Raw genomic sequence first — 16915 nt, 5'->3', positions numbered from 1 at the left:
CCCATTTCTGTGAAAATTATCGAAATAGTATGTTATTTTTTTTTTTTTTTAATGGGCTTTGTTTTATGTTTCATTCCTAATTATACTTTTTTTTGCAATTTTCTATATAAAAGAAAATTCTTTGAATCAACAATATTTATTTCAGTTTTCAGAATAAATTTACTTACATATAAATATAATTAAATGCCATTGTGATCAAATTTGAACACGTATTAAGTAATAAATATGAGTTCAAAGAAAACAAAACTAGTAGTAACAACTTAAAAAAAAGAAAAATGTGCGAAGTAGAGAAAGACTGAGAGAGTAGGAGAGAAAGAGAGGGAATGAGAGAGAGTGTGAGAGGGAGAGAGGGAAATGGAGAAAGACAGTTTTTAATAATGTATTGAAATTATGTAATGTATTCCAAACAATATGCAGAGAAGTTTAAACATAGAATTTTCGGATCGAAGCTCTCGATCGTGCCATTTAAGTGATTCCAATGGGACATATTTATAATCATGAAACTTATGCTTTTCAAAGCGCATATGTTATTGTAAACGGAAAAAATCTAACAAGTACTATTCCCCCCATTGTCAGCTTTTTGCACATATTTCGACGGTTTTTGCATATACATTTATCTAATGTAATGGAATGAAAGAAAAAAGCGAGAAAAAAACCACTCTCATTTTTAATGTCCGCCGAAACGACAATTTACATTTGATTTCGTCATTGCACACCTATGCCGGTACTTCCTTTTCTCATTTTATAGAAATGGATTTCACAAATAAGATGATCGGTGTTTTGGTTCTCACAAGGGTAGCATAAAATAAAAAAAAAACAAGGAAAAGTGAAAATATTCAGATTCGATTTTATTTGAGAGATAAACAGGTAAGGAGGATAGAGGAAGAATAGAAGAATAATAATGATGAGATAAAAACATTAAAACAGAACACTTTCCCTAATCCCAGCTTCTCCCTGACCCCAAAAAGTATCCTACTCTATAGATATCTAAATACGTGTAGTTCTTAAATTATTTACTTTAGTTCGAGTGGAGATGCCTGTAAGTGTAATTTACTAAGACTTTTTGTAAATAAATTATGAAATAAACTAGACGTACTTTATCCAAATGACTATAATATGTAGATATGTCTGACTCTTTGACACATAAATCCATGATATATAGAAACTAGTTATAAGAGTATGAGAATATGTATGTATATGAATATTTTAAATTTCGTAATATTACAAAAAATTTCTAAACTACATGAAAGTTGAATTATATGAGAAAAACCATTGTATTTGTAGAAGAAATGATAATGTTGCTTTTAGATATAGGTTTTCAATATAAACACAAGGAGGTATTGCGTTTGTTAGAGAATTTATTGTGCCTGATTATTTTAAATATATAATTATCTTTCTCTTTTTATAGCTTGGATTCCAATTATACAACTTGTTTTGAACATATACTGTTCTCCATGTTCAAGATCATCGCTATATTTATTTTCCGGCACAACCATTCCAGAATATCTTTTGCTTCGCTCTCCAAATACCAATCTGCTATGGGTGACAGAGTGTCTTCATTCTGCAGGTAAGATAAATCCATTATATTAAAATCTTTAGATAAAACTAAATGATAAATCTGTATGATATATTAAAGAAATAAGTACCTTGTTTACATGTAAGATAAGTCTATTATTGACTATTGTTGGAGGTGATAATAATTGATGTGTCTCCAAAGTCCATTTTACATTTAAAGATCCCCAGGTACAACCTTTTTCAATAAAATATAATCGCCTGTAAATGAAATATTAATTAAAACATTTATTTCTTTTAAATAGAAAAATTAACTTCCATATATATACTGTATACATACTGTAATGAAACCAGAGCTATATATTTTCCATCATTTGATAAAGTAGTATGTGCCCAATATGTATCTGTTTCAATACCAGGATTCTTATTGATTATACTTAGAAGATGCATTCCTTTTGCTTTATGCATTGAGAATATCTCAACTCCCTAATAAAAAAAAAAGAAAAAAATAAATCCAAGTTATTTATTAATATTTATTTATTAATTAATATTTCTATTCGTAAATAATATTTTAATAAATTTATTACCTTATAAGGATTGATATAGCGTGGTAAACGTATTCGAGATATGAATTTATATCCTATTTCTTGTGCCCTAAAATATATAATTAGAATATAAATTCATTCAACTCATACATAATACATTATTAATACTACCTTTTTATAATATCTGTTATTATTTTTGAATGAGTTTTTAAAGAACTTTCAGTATTAAAAAATATCAATGTTTTTTTTGCTAAAGTTTTAAAGAAATATTTCAATTCTTCTTGGTGAATACCTGCAAATATTATTATGCATAAAATTTATATACATCATGAAGCATTACTATACTCTTACTGTTCATAAAGGCAGTTACTAAGCTATAACTTTCAAATTCAATTTCTGTAGAAAATGAAGTATGCATTGAAGGATTTAAAGGAGGTATATCTTTATTTTGAATGCATGGTTCCTTTATCTAAAATAAAAATAATATTAATTGATTATCTTAATATCAATTTTTTAACATTGTAAAAATGTTTTTTTGTTGCTATTTTAACATACCCTAATTACATTGTTAAAATCAAAAACTATTTGTGTGGTATCTAATGTAGTATAGCCCAATTGACATGCAACTTCATAACTTAATTTTTCTGCTATTTCTTCTCTGCATAGAATCAGCTATAAAATTATAAGAAGTAAATAGAAATAAAAAATAATAAAAAAATTAGTTTTAAAATAATTTTTAACTTACCATATTAGATTCATAAAAATTATCTCTTGACGATTTGAAATTATAACCATATTGATTCCCCAAGACAGTAGTGGAACGAATTAAAACATGAAATTGTTGCATAATTTGAATAATATAAGATCGCGATAAATCTAATAAAAGTTCATCAGTGTCAATTGTGATTAAATTCCTTTGATAACATGAAAGTCTAAAAGTAAAATAAAAAATAATTTTATACATATATACAAGATGTTAATATATTCATAAAATAGCTTTGAAGAATCACTTTTAGAAACTAAAACAAACATAATTAAAAAACATTGTATATAAAAATGTTAAAGCTTATTTATTAAGTTACAAGTAATTTAAATTTTAGATTAATTATTGGATGAAATCAAAAATAAAGCAAAATCATTTTATTTATGTTATATCATTATCTCATTTATTTTTGTTTTGCTTTATTTAATAAATTTTAATTATTGATAATTAATAAATAAATTTTAATTGAAATTTTTTGTATATCAATTTTTTTAATATTTAAAATAGAGAATAGATTAGAATCTTCAGATGCCCCAAAAATATATATAACATCTGTATAAAATTAATAAAAATATAATTAAATTATTTTTATGTTAATATTTTTATAAAATATTTTTATACCTGAATTCAGCATGTTTCTCAGATCCTCCCTTCTCAGAATATTCGAAAATAAATCGAATAATATTCTTATAATCTGCTATATCATTAATGTTATAAATATTAGGATTTTCTGCATCAGCCAGCAATATTAAGCGTATTAAAATTGGAGATATAAATATATGTTCTATTATATTCTTTCTTTTAATTATATTCTGCAATTTTATATTTATATTTATATTTATACTTATATTTATATTCATATTTATATTTATATTTATATTTATATATTATGAAATAGATAATATATTAATGATAAAAAAGAAAAAATATATATAAAAATATATACATTATTATTTTTATTAGAAGGCAAAAAATGGATGCTGGAAACATCTTTTCTTAATTTTGCAGCAATTGAATATTTAGTTTCTGGTCTCTTTGGAATCAAATCAATTAAAGAGAGAAGGAAGCCTTCTTGTAAATTCAGATTAAATTCTCTAATTATAACACAAATACTCCTGCAAAATACAATTGATTATAATTACACAATTATATAATATTAGTAACAATTAGACATACTTATAGATGTTATAATTAATTTTTTTTTGTTTTAAACATGTAAATTCTACACAATGTTTTAATCTATGATAGCCTGCATAATTGATGATATTTTTTTGCAAATTTGAATGTAAAATCACCGGAATCGTAGTATTACGAATTTGATTATCCACCTACAATAACCAATTATTATTTAATAATAATATATTCAAATAACATTAATTAAAGCGAATTTTATAAGTGTACTTGTATTCTATGAATATAGCCTTGTAAATATGTTAATGACATAGATTTTCTGCAATGTAACCAAATTCCAGGAGAATAAGTCCTTCTTAATCTTCCAAAGAATGGTTTAGTCATGTGCATTTTTACCAAATCAACCTGAAATTTATTTCTTGAATTTCAATTCTTTAATTTTAAAATTCGTATAAAAGTACTTAACTTACATCAATAAAATTTTCTAACTTTGCTTTTTTACAAGAATTTATATATTTGCTTTCTATCCAAGCATTCAATTCTAATGATAAATTTTTCCATTTTTTATTGAAATAAAGTTCCCAATGAGCTGCAGAATCAGTTATATTAGCATACATTAATTCTTTTAAAATCTCGTTAGATTTTTTTATCTATAATCATAAAATTAACTTCAAATTATAGAAATATTTTTATATATTCATTATATTCATATATTCATTATAGTATATACTCACAATACTGACTCCAATACCAGCAAAAGAAACAAATATTTCTTTTTTACTAGGTTCAGGATCAATGATACTCTTTGCTTTTAAGAACACTGTTTCTTCTTGAGTGAATAGTAAAATTCGTTGATTTCCTTCCATATAACTTACCCAATAAACTACTGTTTTGTTTGCCTGTGCATACTTTAATATTGATGATTTTGCACAATCATCATTATAATTATTATTTTCATTGTTAAAATCTTCAGATGTAGTTTCCAAACATACTAATTTATTGTTTTGAGATTTAATTGAAGAAGTCGAAGATATTCCGTCATTACAATTGTTAATAATTAAAAGTGGTACAATTTCTTGACCATATCCATCCTAAAAAAATATAATAATATAAATATAATAATAGTATAATTTTTTTCTCTATTCTATTTTTTATTTTTCAATATATTATAAATTATATTTTACTTTTTCAAATTTTGCACTATAACCATTTTTTTTATTATTGTACACATTCCAAATAAGTTCTCTGGTTTTTGTGGGATCGTCCCAAGTATATAGTAGACTTTGAAATGGATTTATTAAAACCACTTGACCCAAATTATATTGACTAATTTTTAGAAACAAATCGTCGCAAAAATTATCTATTCTTACAGGTATATCACCTGCTACATATTTTTGAAATGTAATATAATATGGAGAATTAATCCCACCTTTGATTTCTATGGTAACTGCCGACTATAATTAAATTTTTCATATTAATTAAAATTTTTATATACGTAAAAATGTAATTTTAATTTGTAAAATTATTTAATTACTCCATTATCCATTCTTAAAACTGTTTTTCCCGTATGTGTAATGCTGAAATGTTGTGATACCAATTGACTGTTTCTCCATTTTATTCTCATCTTCATTGATTCCGTAACTGGCCAGAATGGTATATTTTGTCCAGGAAGAAGATCATTCCATAAATCAGCTTGATCATTTTCTTCCATAAATCTTAAGGTTCTTTTCATTTTGTTATTGATATAAAAATAGGGAAGAAATGTGATAATTTTTGTGAAATTAGGAGATAGACGAGAACTTTCAACTTCTGTTAAAATTTTATATTTTCTTCCTCGTTCTATATCTTTGCATACAATTAAAGACATAGAGGTAATTCCTTCTAATCCAAAAGGCAAAGACCATTCAGATTGATGAGCTTTCAATCTAACCATAGATTTTTTATTATTCTTTTGAGAAAATACCATTAATTCTTCTTCCGGTATTTCATTAATTATATGAGAATGGCATTCCTAAGAATATTAAATTATTGATTAAAAATTAAGTTAAAAATGTATATATTATAATTATATTTTAAAATACTTGAATGAATAAAGATAATCCGGATTTATTTATCATCCAATATTGGGATTGAATAATAATATGCCAACTTGTAATTTTACACAATTCCACACACAATAAAAATGGTTTTGTAGATTCTAATTCGCTATCTGTGTTCATTACAACAAATTTTTTTTCCAAATTCGTATTCAATTTTATCATTCCAATCCAATATACAGCCAAATAATTTTGAATCTTTAAAAAATTAAAAATAACTTATATCAATTTAGCATTTTTATATTTTTATATATAAAATTACATACCTTAAAAATTAATTGAATATCGATATTACAATTTAATGAATGTATATTTATTTTTTCTCCTGGTTCAATTTTAACTTCATAATTAATAGCAGGTATATGAACATCTATAACGAATGGTAATCGATTGTTGAAAATAAAAGGAGAACAAATGCTTATTAAATAATTTGGTACTTGACAACTTGGTCTAGTGATTACTGGAATTTCATTGCAGGATACTTTGACATAAAATATAGAATTATTTTCATCTTCCTTCATTTTACAACAAATATCTTTAACTAAGTTTGTTGCACTTAGTTCTTTCCAATAAATTCCCTCTTCACTCACCTGATATTTTCTAGAAAAAGATTTTTCTTTTAATATTAAATTAAATTAAATTTACTGTATTTATTTTCTACTTACTCTAAATAAGCAGGCAATATATGTATAGGAAAATGATAAGCTATATATAAAGGAATGCTATAAGTAGAATCCGGTTCGATAATTGACATCCTGATATTATCATCAAAAGGATTTGTAGGTTTACCAATACATGTGAGTCCTAATTTATCTAGCAATGATTTCTTGTAATAAAGACCCAATGCATAAGAAGTTTCATTTCGAAACTACAATAAAAATTTTTGTAAAAAAAAATTGCAATAAAAAAAATCGCAATATATATATATTTTACCAATAACGGTGATCGCACGGTAATTGTGCGATATAAATAATTGTTAATATTAGCTTCTATAATCAAATGATAGCGAACTTCATGTCTAATAGGTCGGAGTGGAATTAAATTACATCCTTGTTTTTTAGGACAATACACCAAAACATCCTCAAATCCTATAATTATAATAAGAAAAATAATATTTTTTTTTATAATATTTTTTTTATAATTTCTTATATTTAAGAATACCTTTAAAAATAATCCGCAAGACTTCTCCAGTAATTTTTTTATATATATTGATCGAAGAATCTTCTTCAAATATATCTTGTATTGGCATTGAATGATTTTGTAAATTTATATCAGGATCAATAAAATCCATTTCACTATCGACTAATTTTGGACTTACAAGATCCGAATGAGTCTCTAATTCAGGACTACTAGGAATACTTGTAGAAGGACTGATATCATGATAATTTTCACTGGCAATAATTCGTGTAATATTTTTATTATTTTCCTATAATGAAAAAAAAAACATGAAAATCATTCTTTTAAAAAATAATATATTAATTGAGATAATTTTATACTAACTTCTGAGACGAGATATTCTATATAACTTTCATGACCAATAGCATTTTGAAGATTTAATTGCTTCATATTAATAGGTACTAACGGTATTCCACTAGTAGCTTGTTGAAATGCATTCATAATGATATCTATTATAGTAATTAAATTTGGAGTAATTACTATATTAAATTTATCTTCTGCAGATATGATAATATATACTGCCATGTCATTTGATTTTATTGGTTCATGACCAAGTTGTCCAACTATGATTAAAAATTTATTATAATAAGATTTATACAAATCTCTAAATTATAAGAGTCAATATATCAATAAATTTTTTACAGGAATCAATGTTGCATTCAGGTGTCAATTCTAATCCTTCATCTTCATTTGTACTGGAATTATTACTATCGCTATCTTCATCTCCACTACTATTGCTGTTGAATAGATAATTGGAAGTTCTAATTAAATTTTTTTGTCTTTCTTCATCATCCGTATCAGAATCTTCATATGTTGAATACAATTCTGCCTCTAAAATGATTATATTTATTTATTTTAACAATATATTTGCAAATTCTATCAAATCAAATAAAGAATCATGTTTTAAATACCACTTGTTTTTGTTATATTTAAATGATCTGGAGTTATGAAAATCATATCTGTAATATCTTGATCAATATTTCTAAAACTTTTTTTCTTGATTTTTAATGTATTTTGTTTTATATGCTGATATAAATCAGTTGAGTTTGAATTTATCATAAATGCTTCACCATGATACATCTGTATAATATAATGAAAAATATGAAATATAAGAAATTATTATATTCATTATTAGGAAACTTACTTTTATCATTAATTCCCATGATTTATAAGTCATATCATCTTCTGAACATAGATCAATCAAAGGCTCCCAATTTTTGTAATCCATATTATAACAAAATGCATAAATTTTTGCATTTGATTCTAGAGTAAAATCATTAAACCAATCATTAATAGAAATTGTAATTATACTTTCTATTTTTATAACAGGAAACCTTCCCATTGAATATTCTATTTCTAATAATAAATATAGCATTAATGGTTTTAAATTAAAAGTTACTATTCGATCTCTATATTCATATATTAGATGTGAATTATCTGTAAAGCATAAAAATTATGTATTATATATAATATACAATATATATATAAATCTGTATAAGAATTATTTAAATCATCGAAAAATTCGTTCATAATCATAACGAAACTTACTATCATATAATTTTTTGTATGGTACATTTGAAATTTTTTTTGGTGTCCACAAATTAGTATGTATGTTAAAATCTTGATTCACAAATCTATCTTCTAATTTCATATTAATATTATCTATAAAACTTGTAGTTTCATTCAATATCTAAATACGTACATATCTTTTTATTATATGTTGTTATATTTTATTAATTACAAGTAAAAAAATTTTGATCATATTAATACTTACATTGATAAATGTATGTATGATTTCTGCAGATAAATGAATATCAATTTTATTTACTGCAATGGTATAATTAATATTGAAATCGGGTGCTTCTTCTTTTCTACAAATTTCAATATCACAAGGACATAATAACCAGTAAATATGATGTGAATAATTTCCTTGTTTTTTTGATTTAGCACGCACATCAGTAAATGTATAAACAATTGATGTTGAACAACTATGTCTGCTACTTTCGATTGATATTTCTGCTTGTAATAGAATTATATGTGCATTGTTTGCTTTAAAATCTCCAAAAAATAGAATTTCTGGTTTATGTATTCTCACAGATACCGAAGCATCTAGATTATATAAAATATTAATGTTTAAATAAACAATATTTTTTTTACTTTTTATAATTATATATAAAAAATAATAATAATAACATTAAATTGCAATAAGTATGTATAAATACCTGGTTCTTCTGTAAAATATTGTACATGTTTTAATTTCTTTTTTTCTGCAGTAATAATATCCTTGTTCTTGATTTAAAAATAAATGTATTCATTTTAAAAAAATAAGAATTATAAATGCTTTTTTTATACACAAATATTTATGAGTATTATGAAATAACTATTTTTTTTAATAAAGAATAATAATAAACTAATTTTGATTTAATAAAATACTTTACTATTGTAGAATTGTTATTTTCATATCCATGATTAATAATTCCTTCTTCAATTTGATCACCAGGGAAGCAATCCATAATATACCTAGTTAGATGCATTACAAATGGTACAGACAAATTTATTCTGACTTCCTGAATGAGTGCATCAAAACATTTTTCTCCAGCCGGAGCACGAGTGTACATAATATCAACAATAGGAGACATTGAAATGGATATACAAGATTCAGATTGCATTCCTATTTGTCTTGCTGGTGATTGAATTATTCTTCAATTTACAATTAAGATATTACTGTTAGAATATTATCTTAAAACGGATACAAAAAAATTAAAATACTAACTTTCTTAAAGATTCAGATTCTTTTCGAGTATCTTGTAAAAGACAGCTTTGAAGAGATAGTTTCATTTTCAAACTTCTATCACTATAAAATGCACATGTGTTGATTATTTCACCAAAGGTTAATCTACATAAACCGTGATTTAAGTCGCGAACAGGAGAACTTAATACCTGAATTGAAAATTGAAAAAATATAGATTATTAATACTATATATAAAATATAATAATATAATATACAGAATTAAATTGATATTTTACCTCTTCTGAATCTAAAAATAAATTCAATTGTAATCCTTCTAAACTTAAATTTGTATTAATTTCACATATAGAATTTTCATTGTGTGTAAGAAAATCTTCCAATTTTTTTACCATTGCATCTTCATTACTAACTTTTTTTACTTGATCTATTGTTGTAGATTGTGTTTCATTATAGTATGCATCTTTTAAGAGAATAATTTTAGAAACATTGTCTTTCCATACAAGTATACTAGATTTTAAATCTTTTTGACTCAAATTAATATATATAAAATCCATAGAACCTTGAATGTTAAATAAACCATATGTTTGAAATTCCATTGCACTACGATATTCTGTTTTTCTCTTAATATCAAAATGAATATGTACTGGTTCAACAATTGGTTCCTATTAAATAAAAAATTTATTTAATAATATTTATTACAATTTTTTTAATATTTAATTAAATATATTTTTCAAAAAATTAAATCTTACTTGAATTTCCAAATCATGACTAAGTGTCATAATTGCTCTGGATACAGTTATATTATTTAATTTTATTAAAATATTATCAATTATTAATTGATTCGTGTCATTACTGAATACTTTATTTTGAATAGACTGATCGATTTTTTTGAAGAAATTTTCAACTGACAATATTCCTGTATTTAAAACTAGTAGACTTGGAATTTCTTTTCGTTGAGGTAATAGAAATATTGGACCTTGAATATCAATAAATATATGCAATTTGGTTGCACTTCTTTTAAATTCATCAATTCCATTTATGATTTTTTTGACTAAATATTTTTTAAATTGCAAACAATATATAGGAAAAAATGGTGCTAAAAAATACTATAAAAATAAAAAAGTTTTAATATCATATTCTTAAAATAATGATATTAAATATAATAAAAATATATGAATATTAAATCTTTACTTTTAAATCATATAAAATTTTACAAATAAGCACACAATTCATCCTTCCAATAGAAAGTTTAAATATTCCATCTGACATTACATCATCTTGTTTCATATCAATGTCTGAATATGTATATAATCTTGGTATATGTCTCACATATTTGAAATCAAAAACTTTATCTTCTTCTGTAGTTAAAATCTTATAATATAAAATTTTTAAATTAAAAATAAAATTATATTTAACAATTAGTAATACTTATAATTTACTAATATTCTGTAATACTTACTTTCGAATAAAGAGTATCTTCATTCAAATCTTCAATTGATAAATGTCTAAGATATGCACGTAATATCATTCTTTCATTAGCATTGTAAATGCAATCATTTTCCAGGCCTAAAATTTGCATTTTTATTAAATCTAAATCTTTATCACAAAATCTTATAACGAGAGCGCTAAATCGAGCAGAATAATTCAATTTAATAGCACCTAAAAAAAAAAGAGTATTAAAAAAATTGATAATGCAAAAATTAATAATAATGATAAATTTATTATTCTTTACCAGGAGGAATAGGCGGATCGTCTTCTTTTATTATTTTCCATTGTATAATCTTATAACATGTATTCTCTATGAAGTTGAAGAGATTATCGTTTTCAAAAATGCTAAAAAAATGTTACCTATTATGCATATTTTCTTTTATTATATGATAAAAAAAATAATATATAAATATATATTTACTTAATTAAATTATACCAATATTCTCGTATTTTTAATAACGCAGGTCTATGAACATTAATATTTATATTTAATATATTTATAACAAGAGATCGTTCAATACTTTTAAAGTGGGATTTGAAATCAGGACAATTTGATTTGACCTAAAATATATATATCAATATAGAGAGATTAAAAAAATAAAAAAAAAGAAAATTTCATCATAAAGTACCTTACGATATGATACAATAAAAACTTCGTGCGGTTCTTCGGTAGATATTAATTCTAAATATGAACCAGTTATTCCTACATTTGTTTTATCTATCAAAAGAATGGATCCTATTCCAAATTGTATTGCAGGTCCATATTCCATTATTGCAATTTCAAAATATAATGTATGCAATCTCAAATTTAAATAAGGTTCTTCTTTTCTATAATGTATGATTCCCAAGTGAATTGATAACTAAACATTTAAATATATCATTATATTATATTGCAAAATTTAAAATATAAAAGTTAAAATAAAAATTTAATATAAAACATATACAACACCTCTCCAATAGCAAATCTTAATAAGAGATTGATATGATTATATGGAGACACATTATCATCGAATCCAGATAAACTTATAGTTTTTGATAATAATTCCAAATCTTCTTCACTAATTTCGGAAGATACAATACTTCTGTTATATAAAAAAAAAATTTTAAATATAATATATTTATAATAAGATGATTATATTTTATAAGAATATTTAAAAATATTTTTTGTTTATATACATATGTATATTGTTATATACATTGTTTATATATATATATATATATATATTAAAATTTAATTTTATATATATATATAAAACTTAATTTTATATATAATATATAATATATAATATATAATATATATAATATAATGTATATTTATATAATTTTATATTGTTACCTATCTAATTTTTGAACATGATTTGTCAAAAGATCCTTAGTGACGTGCGTAAATTTGTTTTCCATCATTTCAATTGATGATAGACATATATTACGTTGTACATTTTTAAGTTCTTCCGTTGATATAAAAATCTTATTCTTCAAATTTTTTTTGGAAATATATTGTTTTAAATTGATTTTGTATTTTTGTATGTTTTGTTGGTATGCTAACAGTAATACATTTAAGAAATAAATGATCAATTGTATTTTATTTTCCGATAAATTAAACTTTACACTTGAAATAGAAACGTTGATTTTGATTCTAAAAAAATAATGTAAATTATATAAAAATTTAAATAAATATATTTTAATTATAATTATAGTTATATTATTATAATGAATTGATTTATTATATATTTTTTATATTTTTTATAAAATTAATAGTTACCTTGGTAATTGATAATATTCTGGTTTTATACTACATGAAATAGTTGTAGTTGCTTGTATCTTTGGTAGAAAATGATATTCAGAATCTTTTTTTTTTCGAGCTGACCTCCAATCATCTCCTATAATAAAAAATAAACAAATATTTTAAATAAATATATTAAAATTCAGAAAAATTCAGAAGAAGAAGAAGATGTAACAACCTGAATGACAAAATAATATTTGAGCACCAGAAAATTCAATATGTATTCTATCATAAAGTAATTCTTCCAATTCCATAAGTGTTGCATCTTCAAGTTGTAAATTAGTAGCTTGAAGTTCATTAGATAAATTTATGTTACCAAAATCCATAACAAGTATGTTTCCGCCTCTAAAATATCTTTGTGTTATTTCTAGATTTAAATAAATTCAAAAATTTATTAATATCTAATATCATACATACTTCTGTATTGATCCATATTCAGGAAATACAATGTATGGTCCTTTGATATCTATTTTAAATCTAATCCGAAGCGTCTGAGAAACGATATTATCTACCAAAATTAGAAAATTTCTTTTTATGTTGTCATATAATTTATATGCCCACAGAATTGTCATTTGAATATGCGAATCATTAAATTTAAAAAATTGAATAATTTCTATCATAGCATGCTAAAATATAATAAGATATAATTTTTTTGTGAATGAATTATTATTTCTAAATATATTTATCTAATAATGATATTACATGATGATAAGTTATTTCTATAGCTTCTAATTTTATAGAAACATCAAAAGTTGGATCCATAGTTTCTCCATTCTTCTCAAAATCTACTGCCAAAAAATTAGTTGATACATTTCCTGTAAAAATAAATAATAATAAAATCAATATTAATTCTAATCCTTAATAAATTATTCTGATACCTGTTAGAACATTATCAACCATGATTAAAGGCACTAGATCGCCATCTGTAGAAACACCTTCAATTACAAAACTTTCAGCTCGAGCAGATACTTTAAAAGCAGACATCACAGATCGTATTTCAATGCTCGTTAAGAGCTGAGTTATAGATATAACAAGAATTTCTTTATCATGGTTTAAAAGACTCAAACAACAGTTTGCTAAAGTAAAATTGAATTTATAGTCTAAAATAAAATATAAAAAATTATCATTGTCATACATTTATCAGAGTTATATGAATTTGAGATAATTATACCAATTGGTTGAGGTAGTTTTTCCAATTTTATTTGTCTTTCTGAATTATGATGCAATGAATTTTGCATATCATTATTTTGTATTTCTTTAATCATAGATGTATTTTGTACTAATTTTTGTATCGAAATATTGGTATTCACATTTTGATGTTTCTCTTCAATGGTTTTATTTTTCAATTCCTGTTTAGCATGTTCTCTTGCTATTACCATGTTTAAAATAGTTAGATAATCTTCATATTTTTGTAAATCCAATTTCAGTTCTGTATCATTTGGTCGAAGCAAGCTTTGCAAACATATTTCTTTATATTTTCTGTAATTTTTTCTATGTTCAATGATTTTTGTCCAAGTATATGGTCTTATATTGTAATCTAAAATTGAATTATAAGCATATTTCCACCAAGCTGATGGATTTTCCCTTACAATTTCATTCGGACGATATTTTATGTATGGTCTGAAATAATATTCAAAAAATAAATATCAACTTATATATATTTATTTCATAAATCATAAAATAATAATAATATATATATATATATATATACTTATTGATAATGGCACGTAATAACGAATCATAAAGATGACAGAATATAACATATTGCATTTTGGAAATTTGCATTGCTACATCATGAAGTACTATATCAACCAACATGCGAGATGTTTGTGTCTCATTTCCTTTATGTATAATTACTTTTATTTTTGCAGTAAATGGTTTTAATACTATAACATGATATTATCAATTTTTAATTATATTTAATAATATAAAGTTATATCTTCATATAAGTTAACTTACAAAATTGAAATTCTTTGTTTCTCATGCCAAAAGTTTGCAAAGCTCTATGCATTGTATTTTTCCATGCTAGAAAATTAGAAATATTCCAATCATGTTTAATATTTGTAAAAGAAGATTCTGTATCATGATCCATATATATGCTCAAAGATTCTGCTCTTATTAATTGGTAAATTGTACTCAAATTATTAGTACAAACACCAGGTTTCCATTTACTACAATTCAACAATATAAAAGAATACATCATATGTAAGAAAATAGATACATTGTAAGCAAATAATAAGAAAATTAAATATTTACCTATTTGTAGTCATTACTGATATACTTTGAATACAGATACCACAAGCACACAAAGATCCATTTAACTTTTCTTCATATCTAATATGTACATTATTTATAGTAATTTGAAAGTTTTTTGTTACAGATGCCAATAAATGATCAAATAATTCTAAAATCAATTATACATATTAAAAATTATATAAATATTTCATTATATATAAACTTATGAATTACCTGTTTTAAATGTTTCATCTTCTTTTAAATCTTCTAATATTTTTTTTTTCTCTGCTCTTATTAATCTTTTTTGTATTTCAGCATCATATGGACCATATGCAATAGGCACAGTTACAATATAAATATCCTTTAAAAAATTAATATATTATAATGAATTTGATATCATTTAAAAATAATATTAATTAAAGTATTATTATATAATTTCTTACCTCGATACAAAGAATAATTGGTTGAGAAAATAATCCAGACCATGGTATTTTTAAAATAATTTTTCCTATTAAACCAATTTCTACCTTAATAGGCAGACCAAGTTGATACTACAAATTGATTATTAATAATTTTTATATTAAATTTTTTTTTAAATAATATTACAAAAAAAAATATTAAATATAAAAGTGAAATTTACTTACCAAAGCTTCAGGTTTTAACTTAAGATCGGTAAGACAAGTATCGCCAGAAAAAATACCAATGTTAAACTGTTCAATATCTAAATCTTCAATATATTTTCCCAGAAGACGATTCAAGAACGCCGCTATGGCACCTTCAAACATTGTTCCGCATTTAACTGAATCTATTATATTGTTTATTTATTGCATTCAATGCAGCACAATTTTCTATAGTTCATCTTATAACCTTAAGAAATTCGTAAAATAAATTTTGTCATGCGCGAAACCTATAGGATTTTATTGATCCAACTTTCTCACAATTCGAAATTCCGAGACTTAGCTCTGGATGGAATATTTATATATCTATCAGTTATCTCCACCTACGCAAAAGATTTATACTCATTGTTCATAAAACAATTTTTTTATAAAAATTTATTAAAATATTTCTTAATATTCTTTTAAAACTATTAATGTTTGATAAAATGATAAAAATAAAAAAAATATTTTGGTAAATGAAATGATTAAAAACAATTTTTTTAAAAATTGTATAGCAATTATATTTCATAAAATATTTCATATATGTATACAGATTATTAAAATTGAAATTAAAAGAAAAAATTTAAAAATAGAATAATCAAAATATTTAAAAAAAATTAAAAGGTATTGCTAAATATATAAACGTAGTAAATCTACGTAATATTCCTTTATTATTATATCATACAAGATTGATTTTTAATATTATATACAATACATTAATCTATATGAAGAAATATTTAATAAATGAACAATGAGTGAATGAGTGAGTGAGTGAGTGAGT

The 16915-nt window shown here is 23.1% G+C and overlaps 1 protein-coding gene across 2 annotated transcripts; it reads right to left on the bottom strand.

Annotated features, from left to right (window-relative positions):
• Positions 1 to 1340: 1340 nt before the first annotated feature.
• On the bottom strand, positions 1341 to 16263 carry LOC727221 (vacuolar protein sorting-associated protein 13C). 2 transcript variants are annotated; one of them, XM_006566669.3, is made up of 51 exons: positions 16123 to 16263; positions 15922 to 16029; positions 15713 to 15839; positions 15500 to 15647; positions 15203 to 15414; positions 14955 to 15129; positions 14415 to 14863; positions 14122 to 14343; positions 13946 to 14058; positions 13661 to 13869; positions 13422 to 13588; positions 13223 to 13340; positions 12797 to 13096; positions 12410 to 12542; positions 12090 to 12320; positions 11882 to 12021; positions 11705 to 11805; positions 11432 to 11631; positions 11164 to 11343; positions 10722 to 11078; positions 10251 to 10634; positions 9997 to 10163; positions 9662 to 9923; positions 9446 to 9512; positions 8998 to 9332; positions 8772 to 8913; positions 8368 to 8660; positions 8135 to 8303; positions 7866 to 8054; positions 7548 to 7786; positions 7209 to 7473; positions 6981 to 7135; positions 6713 to 6915; positions 6314 to 6647; positions 6033 to 6245; positions 5486 to 5962; positions 5136 to 5405; positions 4686 to 5042; positions 4422 to 4601; positions 4222 to 4356; positions 3997 to 4148; positions 3767 to 3935; positions 3442 to 3632; positions 2803 to 2989; positions 2613 to 2729; positions 2409 to 2526; positions 2229 to 2349; positions 2100 to 2166; positions 1853 to 1998; positions 1647 to 1773; positions 1341 to 1561 (listed from the first exon to the last, which is right to left on the bottom strand). In XM_006566669.3, exons 1-51 carry the CDS (start codon positions 16261 to 16263, stop codon positions 1421 to 1423), a joined length of 10203 nt encoding a protein of 3400 aa, XP_006566732.1. In that variant the 3' UTR covers positions 1341 to 1420. The 2 variants fall into 2 exon arrangements, with proteins under 2 accessions (XP_006566732.1, XP_026299715.1); XM_026443930.1 differs by lacking the exons at positions 1341 to 1561; positions 1647 to 1773; positions 1853 to 1998; ... (5 more) ...; positions 3442 to 3632; positions 3997 to 4148 and having other exon boundaries at positions 3788 to 3935.
• Positions 16264 to 16915: the final 652 nt, after the last annotated feature.

This window comes from Apis mellifera, linkage group LG11 (genome assembly GCF_003254395.2).
Source record: "Apis mellifera strain DH4 linkage group LG11, Amel_HAv3.1, whole genome shotgun sequence".
Taxonomy (NCBI): Eukaryota; Metazoa; Arthropoda; class Insecta; order Hymenoptera; family Apidae; genus Apis; species Apis mellifera.
This window is presented reverse-complemented; position numbering and strand designations above follow the sequence as displayed.